Here is a 9647-nt window from a genome sequence, read left to right on the forward strand (position 1 = left end):
AAATAATGAGCGACAATTTCACCACTTTGTTTTTAGCTGTGACAATAGAATGAATGAATGAATTAAGTCATATTCTGGCATGATATTGCAGAAATCAAAAAGAGCTCGAATCTCAAAAATCTAAATATTTTTACTTGAGAATTGTGCTTACATTCATCATACATAATTTTTAACTTGAAGACTTTTCTGGGGTTTCTTCCTTTTGAATTTCTTGTTTTTTTTTGTACGCTTTGTTGAACCTTTCTTTCTTTTTTTTTGCAGGAAGTTTAACTTCTATTCAACTGAGACCCTGACACCCTGACAAGAATTCCTCACTGACTAAATGGGATTACCTCGTTGGTTTTCCTTTTTTTGAGTAAATTGATAAAAAACTCCTTGCTGGTAACTTAAAAGGCAAATCCAAGGTGATGAAAGTGCTGCACATTCATAAAGGTCTGGTATTTGTAGATAGAGTTCAGTGCAGAGGAGAGTTGCTGTGGAGAGGCCAGAGAGAGGCAGCGACAGAAACACTAAACACTAAAGCACAACCAAGGAGTCAGTTGCTTTTACTTACACAGATACCACTGCACTCACTCACTGCGGAGCTTACTTCTTCTTCCCGCCTAATGACATATTTTCAGTTTTTTTCTTCTGTGCCTCATTGAACAAAAGACACACCTTTATGTTAGCAAGTGGTTTGACGGGTGTGTGAATGCATGTGTGTCCATATATGTGTGTGACCCCACCCATGTGAAACAAGTTGCTGAACTGATGTGTTGATAGTGTAGTGTGTAAACTGTGTAGATTTACTTTCATTTGTTCTTCAGGCCTTCTCCTAACAGCAGGAAACCTGTATTACTGCCATTGTTTTAACCTCTGACACTCTGATTACTATAAGTAACTTCAAGGCTAGACTGGCAGTGTGCTCCAAATTAAATATAATTTGATGTCCACACAGGCACTGCGGCATGTTTGTGAAGATGCAGAAGTGTCACTTTAGTTTCACATTGCCAGATTCAAATGCACAACCTTAAAGCAAAAATGTGTTATTTTGGAATATGTGCTTTATTCGTTTTCTGATTAAGAATGAATAAAAGTATAATAGAAATATGTCAATTCACAGTTTTACAGGGGTTATGTACAGGACTATATCTTGGCAGGGCCCAGGAACCTCCTGGACTCTCTGCTGGTTGCTTGAGACTATGGAGTTATTTTAGTGCCAGCACCAATCGAATCTGAATTTATTGTTTTAAAATTTAGAATGTTCAAGCTGAATATTGTATACAAAATCTGATATTGTTGCTTGCATTGTTTTCAACTTGTGAGTATTATTTCAGTTTTTGTGGAGTTCCAAATTCAGTTCGGAATTCAGTTTTCAAAATTAATTTTCAACTCATCTCTGGAACTCTAGAGTAGAATAGAAGAGCTCCTTTTCAATCCAACTCCTTTAAAAACTTCTTCGGACTGCAAGGCTTTCTGGGTATGTAGTCATGGCTTGCAAAGGATCTTCTGCATAATTCACAGGTAAATGTATTAAATCGCGATTAATCGCATGGTTTTCTTGCAATTAATCGCAATTAATTGCATTGTTACGTGTAAAATAGAACAATGAATTCTAAAGTAGTGTATTGCGCAATTTTAATTTAAATGTACTGCTATATACACAAAGGTGTAATATCATGTGGTTTGCAAACACTTTAAACAAATAAGGTGCATTTTACCAGCAGTATTCCCTTTACACAGTAGCAATAAAATATTTCTTGTAAATCTCAACTTAAACATTAATATAATCAAATCAAATATTACACCAAAGTTGTTTGCCACTGCCAGGGCATTACCTTTTATCTAGCTTGTCCAATTTTCTATTCTTTTTTTTCTGAACAGGTATCAGCATCAGGTATCTTTTATCAGGGAGCAGCAGAAACAGTCACGGTTGGAACGATGTCTACAAAACTACATTGAAACACTGGGATGGATGATGGCATGGGGGGGTAGCGGGGTCTGTGCTTATGTTCACTCTTATATTTTAGAAGCACAGACCAGGTAACGTTAAAGCAACATTGAACACGGGGTGCAGATGTTGGGTTTCGGCTGTTTGAGTTGTTTGATAGGCTGTGTCATTAACAAGCAAGCAGCTCACCTGCTGCCGTGATAATGGATCGCGGGTGGAAAAATTGTTCAGTATGTGCTGGCACTAAAATATCTCCATACTAGGGTCTAAGGATGGAGGGTCTCATTTGCTGTACAGAGTGTAAAGCTCCTGAGGCAAATTTGTGATTTGTTGTTTTGGGCTATATAAATAAACTTGACTTAATTTGACTTGCCTGCAACTGGTCAGAGCCAAAAATAGTCACGTAATGTGATGTCGCATTGTCATTTTTATAAATGAGTTTTTGTATGGATTCAATATTTAAATAAAATGTTAGTTAAGCTTAGTGTTAATTAGTGAGCTTTAGAAGCACTAGTAGACGTAATTTGACAGACTAAAGCAACAGACAGGCTAGCTGCTGTCTGTTGCTTTATATTTCCAATGGATCGACCCTCTCATCTAACTCAGCAAGAAAGTGAATGAGCATATTTCCCAAAACGTTGAACTATTAGTCTAATTTAAGTTACTACTACTTACTAACAGAAACACTAATATTTTAACTTTCCCTAGTACTACAAACTATTGACAGCTTTGCAGTGTCCAGGCATTACATGTTATAGACACAGTAGCTGGCTTGTAAAAGAAGGTCAGAGAAAGTGTATGTAGAGTATGCATGTGTAAACACTGGAATGGCATGTAAGAGCCTATAAGAACATAAACTCGTTGTAAAAGTGCTTCATCTTACTCACTCTATGTTACAGAATGTCAGGTGACTAAAACAGATTTAGTTTGACACGGCTGTCATATTTTGAAAATAGTTTAACAAAAAGATGTGTGGGTTTGAGCAAAGCGTGACTGTGCAGATAGATAGCTGAATAGATGGACAGAATAGAATAGGTTCTACCTCTGTCATGGCATCATCAATCTGTTTCAGCTCCTCATAGTGGTCACGTGAGTCTCTCAAAGGTTGAACCATGATCTCCTCAATCTGAGGGAAAAGCTGCTGGACACCACAGTAAGAGCATTAATTGTTAATCAGTGTTTATACGTATAAAGGAACACATCAGTACAGACATTGCCCTACCTTCATGACAGTCTCAAACATTGGGATGAGGACAAACTTGATGAATCCAATCTGAGCAGTGGGCTTGGTGACTTTATCTCTGTCCATGAAGGGGGCCACAGGCAGACCCTCAGACTTCTCTCTGTCACTCTGGGAAGCACACAATTGGAAATATTGTAATTAGATGCAGCAAACTTTACCTATCATGGGTAGCTATTGGTCGCAATGTACTTTTCTTTTATCTGAGTTGACATGATGGATTTAGATAATGTAGTTATGTTAAAGCTTTGGTTGAGGTCACCTGCATGAAGTACTCCTCCAATAGGCAGTCCACCCATGGCTCAGCCACCTCAGTTGGTCTCACTTCGTTGGAAATATCACAGCACTTGATCAAAACCATCTTCAGCTGAAAACCCAAACACAGACAGCAAACGTTCATGCAACATACACCCTCCCAACATAAAACACAGGAACATCATAAACACACAACCCTGTCTTAGAGCATCTACTGAACTTACGTGACTGCTTTCTTAATTTTGCTAATATAATCCATTTGGCTTCTGCTGATTACAGCATGGTCAATAGATAGAGGCCTGCTTGTGTTGATGTCACATCTCGCGTTTACAGTGCAGTAAACAACGGATATCAGGTGGAGATGCAACGTGATCTTGGAAGGCATAATGAATACATACACATGTCACATGCTCTTCGTTGGTGAAGTCAAAGTTGTCCACTTTTTGCTTAAAGGAGTCTAGTATCTCCCCGTGTCTGGCCATGTCCGTTGCGAGAATGAGGGTGATAATTGCCTGGAAATATAAAAGCAAAACAGCTTGAGATTTTTGCATGACATTTGCTTACATTTAAGTCATACAATGCAAAATTGTCTTCAGATTAAAATGTAAATACGTGAAAAGACGTATGTGTATGATTGAGATACAACTAAGCATGCTTATCATGACTAGTGAGAGCTTTGCACATCTCACCTGTCGGATCTGTTTGAATGCCTCAGGGTCCACATTTGCAAATATATTGCACTCGGGAAGAGAAAGGATCTGGAAGGCCACAGCACAGTGATGATTCTCCAGCGGAGATATGTCATTGTAACGCACTGCCAGCTCAGTGCGGGCATTGATTTGATACCTGATAGATGGATGATACAGGTGAACGGATGGACCGAGAATATATTCCCATGAAGCTTCCCTGATAAGATAAGTCCTCCCCTGCCCAAAATTCTGACCAAAAACAACACGATAATCTGAATCAGCGTGTTTTCATACCTGAACTCTCTCCATGCTGAACTACTTTCACAGTTCATTGACGACAGTGTTGTGCCGAAGATGTCAAAACATACTGGGGTCAATGGGCATCTGCATTGCTCTATGTGTCAACACCCCTATAGACAGAATAGTGAGTCTTACGTGTTGTTGTAGCCAGGGTGGTCCAGGTCATGACACACTGCAGCTGTCATTAGAATTCCCATATCGGTGAGAGTCAGCTTCTCCTGGACAACAGTGGAAACGAAAGGTGTTCTTACATATAGCAAAATGTTCAGTCTTGTAATTCATTGGTTAGTAAGACAGTTAATTCTATCTTTAAAAATATGAGTTGCAGGATATGGTGTTTAATTGTTCCGAACTTAATCTAACCTGTCCAATGTTTTCTTTTCCTGACAGAAATGATTTTATAGAAGTGCATGCTAGATGGTGGATAATTCACTTGAATGATATCCTTCACAAGCATGGACACACAAACACACACACACACACACAAACACACACACACACACACACACACAAACGTGCACCATACCTGTAGGTTGCAGAGGTGAATCATGCCATACATCATCTGACTAACGCAGAAGCAGTGGCGAAAGTTGTGGAAAGGGTTGTTGCGGTAGTTCTCCTGAATCGCCAACTAGAAGACAGAGAATTATTCATTCAGGTACTGACTTCAGAATCTATATCAAAAGAAGCAGCCTTCTACTCTCTGATAATTATTTTGTAATCTCTGTCAGAGCACTGATACTACTCTCAGAAACACCGTGCACATGTACAGTATGTCCACGTGTTCAGTTGTCCTTTACCAGCCAGCGTTTAAGTGTGATGGGGTTCATGTTGAATTCCTTCACCAGCCCCAAGTCATGGTACATATACTCCAAACAACTCAGCATCTGCAGCCACAAAGGGAGAGAAAATACATTCAGACATCACTCACTTGGATAAGATGGAATGGAAGTGGCTGGGTTATGGAGAGACAACATTACCTCATTGTGCTCCCAGTGCCAGACATCAAATGTTGGCTTCTTGAGCGCCTCAACAGTCTCCTGAGACAGTGTGTACTGTGTATGCCAAATAAATAATGACATCAGAACTACAAAAGACCCTCTAGCAATTCATGAACTTAGCATTGTCTAATAGTGATGAAAGCATTTGTCCCAGTGGTAATACCTTTGGGTAATTGGGGACATCTCGTCTGGGAGTGACCTTCTTTCCGTCGTCTGAGAAGTTGTATTTGCATGGACAGTTTACTCTGTATTTAAAAGGACAGAAGTTTATTAACAAAATGTATTTGACTTTGATTTTACATGATTTGGTTTGTATTGATATTTGACAATGTCAAACTGTCTAATATCAAACTTCAATTCACCTGCCACCACCTCTTGAAGTCATCTCATCCCTTAGCTTCTTCAGATCATTTTTACACTTCTCAATCTCCACCACCTTCAAGCCCTCCACTGAAACAAGATAAAGTTCGGCTTTGCTTTCAGAGCACTAGCTGTATTTGATGTTTTATTCACAACTCAGGTTTTATTGCCTGGGAAAGGGAATATCTATCCTTTTGTTTAAGCTGTAAACTATCAAATGTACCACTTACATTCCACTCTCTTTTCCAGCATTGCTAGCCTGTTGGTGACCTCAGTCTTCAACTCGTTGATGCGAAAGGCTCTGTGAAGGGAAAGCGAATGACAAGGATTAAAAATGATAAGAAAATGACACGTATTTCACATGGTTTATTGGTTATTATGACAACTTGAAACTTGAAGGGGGGGGGGGCACAAAATAAATGATAAAGGTGAAAGAACTTGTTGTCTGATTTAACTTGCCTCTATGGGTTGCAGCATGCATTATCGTTGAAACTCAGGGTGTGTAAGGTATGTATCAGGGTGGGGAAGGGCAGGCTTTAGCCATAACATAACATAAACATCTGAGGCGGTACCTGCTGAACTGCTCCGCCACCTGGGACAACACGTTCTGAAACATGTCCTCCTTCTCTGCAGACAGAAACACACTCCTCATAAATCATTGTGTACAGCAATCACATTGTGAAGTTTTTCATTTTCAAGCTCATTATCATGTTCACAGTGGATGTTTTGTCGATGCAGGAATGTATGTATTAGGGCGCTACCTCCAAGTTGGCCAGTAGACAGAGGGACAACTTTGTACAATGAGCTGTAAAGAAATCAGAGAAGCAGTTATTATTCCTAATTCTTGACAAGAATATATTTATATTGCTTTTTTGCAATAATTTATAATTGACAGAAGAACACAACGTTAATTTAGAAGCTGATGGAAAAGCTACTAATTGAATCTTGTCATGAGTTTGTTCTGTCAGCTACTATTTCAAAGGTAACAAACGAAATCCTGATATCATTGTTTAAAGGGTGTTTGTAAAATGAAATCGGGTGGAGATTCTGAAAAAGGTGACATAGGTAAAATATAATTATGTGATTTATATATAAATACAATAACATAATGCTGGTATGTTACTTTGGAGAATTGGTGGGCATAGTGGGATCTATGGAGACCATGGCACCTTCTGGATCCACCATCATGATGGCAGTGTTCCTACAGTGAGAGAACAAAAGGAACAGTGACAAAAGTAGAAATACACTGTCCGATCTAAATTTAGGCTATGAAAGTAATTTAAAAATAAATATTTTTTAGCGTGCCTAAAAAGTAGTTTTCCTTAGTAGTTTTCTGCTATACAGTGTACTATATCCTATACTACAAGGTAGAGTCACTAAAGATTTGCATCTCGCACATATCATTGTCTGCTTTGGTGTGCATGGGTAATGCGGGATGTCAATCTACTTAGTGTTCGTTCTGCGTTATTGGCTGCTTTACTGCATGATAATCTTGATGTGATTTACGATACTTTTGTGCTGCTTTATGTGATAGTTCTTAGTTTTTAAAGGCAATTTTCAATTATGTTGAGTGACATGGATAAAGAGTAATGCCATCTCTCTGTGAATAAATAAATGAGCAAACAAATAAAAAAGCGTGGAAACAAAACAACAAACCTGGGAATGTTAGATGAGGAACACAGAAGCTCCTTGATGTCACATGGGCTGCAGTGCCGACTGAACACCACCTGTGAAGTAAGCACAGTTTGTGTTTTGGTTTCTTAATTCAAACACAAGCTTGGTTCTTGTCTTGTATTAATTTATGCACATATGATGGAAATGAAGCAGAAGGCTGCTGATTTAAATTGAATTTACAGTGTAATTGGGAATCAAGCCACATAGGAGGGGTATAAATTATTATCATGTCACATGTTTATGAGAAAACCTCCTCTGTGGCCCACAAATCCAACACACAGCAATCTGTGTCTACATGGTTCCCAAAGGCACACCTGCACACAAACAGCTGCTGGGGTTTTGAAATAAGGCCTCAGTGTTCTGACAGCGCAGGAAAGGTATCAAATTTCTTTTTTTTAGACAACCGAATCACATGGGAGTGTAAAGTAAGGGCCGGTTCATTTTATGGTTGAACAGTCACGTCAGTAGAGAGCCCAATGAGGGAAAGAGAAGGACAGCTGGAGTGAGAGTTCATGGTGCTCTTGAAGATAGCAATATTATCCACGCCTGTCATGTAATCAGACAAGTTTACAAGCCTTAGTACTGTAGGCCTACTTGTATTGTATGAGTACTACTGCATGGGTGCAGATACCCTGTGCAAAAACTGTGATCTTACATCTTGAGGTGAGCAGGTGTAGCAGACAAACAATCAGCCTCAAACCGTTCAGGGCTCTTGAACAGACATGTGTCATTGCCAGTGCTCTACTTGAAGCACACTACATCACTAGATCAGCAAGTGTTGCATTTATCTGTATCTCAGTATGTTTGGAACGCTGAAACATGAAACTCGAGACATAAACCATTTGTCCTGACTGTTTAAAATGACCACTAAGCTGTGTTATACTTTATATTGCATTCCATATTTTGTCTTTTCCGTATCCCCACTGATTAAAAGCTTAATTGCTCCTTCCGGAAACTTAAGCATAAGGAAAGAAATACATTGAAATTCACATTTTCACTCATATACCCTAGAGCTGTAAGACAGCAGAAATTAATGTAGGTGTGTAAGCTGTTAAACACAGGTGTTTGGTTCTGTCAGTAACACCTGTATGGCAAACTGCTAAACACCATCTAATTAAAGCTTCTCCTCAGGTGAGGCCAGTCCGCTGGGAATAACTGCAACGGGAGTCAGGAAGGTGAAATAAAAATTGAATTACTTATATTGCCATAGTTAGGTTTATTAAGGCAGGTTTTTGACTGTATGGCCTAATCCTCCAACCTATACAGAATTGAAAATATTAAATCTGTATTTGTTTTCAATTAACACATACAAATACAATTTTATTTACGCAAACAGATGCAATATTATTTAGGCTACAGTATATCACATTGTTTGTCGGCAGAAAAATAAAATAAAAATAACAATATTTTGTAAAAAAACTTAATGTTTTAGTCAAACCAGCCCATCTCACAGAGCAGAAAGTATGTTTGTCATACTTTGTGATTAGTTACATTACATTTCTAGTAAACAGGGGAGATTTAACAGAATATTACAATGTAAATAATATTAAAAATCCACTGGAGTTGGACCCACCTTTTGCACTTTCCCGTCCACATCCAGGTAAATGGTTTTTGGGGCATAGGAGGAGGAGCTGGAGCCCATGTTGACCTCCCTCTCCTCTACACACCCGCAGAGATTCTGGCTTGGAGCCCTGATCAACAAACCCGAAGAGCTGACAACCAAGGTCTTCTCACAATGAACCACTAGAGAAACAAATAAGGCGAGAACAAACGTTTTTTCTGTGCATTCATGCAGATACAGCTGAGTGTACACAAATAAATCATTTGAGCATAAAGAGAGAATAAAACATCTGCGTCAGGTGAGAATGCTCAGTTTAACTGCCAACAAATGTGAAATTGCATGATTTTCAACATTTTTTCTGCCAATCTTTTGTTAATATAAAAAAGATCCTTGTGAAAAAGACTTACATGGAGTAATATAAATACAAAAGACAACTGTGGAAAATTTTAACTCATTTATAAAACATGAAAAATAAACCATGTACATGGATTATTATCCATAATACACACCCACTTTCCATGATGTAATCAAATAGTTCAACATTTTCTTTCAATAAAACATGACAAAAAAAATGACCGTCAATTCATTCATGAAGAGCAACAGCAGATCTGTTAAACTCACAGTGTCAGCGATGCAG

The 9647-nt window shown here is 38.6% G+C and overlaps 1 protein-coding gene and 1 long non-coding RNA gene across 4 annotated transcripts; one reads left to right on the forward strand and one right to left on the reverse strand.

Moving 5' to 3' along the window:
• Positions 1-552: 552 nt before the first annotated feature.
• pde9ac (phosphodiesterase 9ac) lies at positions 553-9091 on the reverse strand. Of its 3 annotated transcripts, none has more exons than XM_046074020.1 (18): positions 9023-9091; positions 7432-7502; positions 6899-6976; positions 6537-6580; positions 6348-6402; positions 6006-6076; positions 5788-5865; positions 5579-5658; positions 5395-5469; positions 5215-5301; positions 4941-5045; positions 4550-4632; positions 4115-4271; positions 3824-3937; positions 3433-3537; positions 3153-3281; positions 2973-3068; positions 553-636 (listed from the first exon to the last, which is right to left on the reverse strand). In XM_046074020.1, exons 1-18 carry the CDS (start codon positions 9089-9091, stop codon positions 586-588), a joined length of 1548 nt encoding a protein of 515 aa, XP_045929976.1. In that variant the 3' UTR covers positions 553-585. The 3 variants fall into 3 exon arrangements, with proteins under 3 accessions (XP_045929976.1, XP_045929975.1, XP_045929977.1); XM_046074019.1 differs by having other exon boundaries at positions 5579-5660; positions 5778-5865; XM_046074021.1 differs by lacking the exon at positions 6899-6976 and having other exon boundaries at positions 5579-5660; positions 5778-5865.
• Positions 1422-2342, forward strand: LOC123985989. The gene is made up of 2 exons (XR_006828784.1): positions 1422-1503; positions 1864-2342. It is a non-coding gene; the product is annotated as an uncharacterized LOC123985989 (long non-coding RNA).
• Positions 9092-9647: the final 556 nt, after the last annotated feature.

This window comes from Micropterus dolomieu, linkage group LG17 (genome assembly GCF_021292245.1).
Source record: "Micropterus dolomieu isolate WLL.071019.BEF.003 ecotype Adirondacks linkage group LG17, ASM2129224v1, whole genome shotgun sequence".
Classification (NCBI taxonomy): Eukaryota; Metazoa; Chordata; class Actinopteri; order Centrarchiformes; family Centrarchidae; genus Micropterus; species Micropterus dolomieu.

Coding starts and splice junctions, on each gene's coding strand:
- pde9ac (XM_046074019.1), bottom strand. CDS start 9,091: ATGGGCTCCAGCTCCTCCTCCTATGCCCCAAAAACCATTTACCTGGAT. Junction 3,538..3,823: donor ACGAAGAGCATGTGACATGT/GTATGTATTCAT, acceptor TTGGGTTTTCAG/CTGAAGATGGTTTTGATCAA. Junction 3,069..3,152: donor TGTTTGAGACTGTCATGAAG/GTAGGGCAATGT, acceptor GGTGTCCAGCAG/CTTTTCCCTCAGATTGAGGA.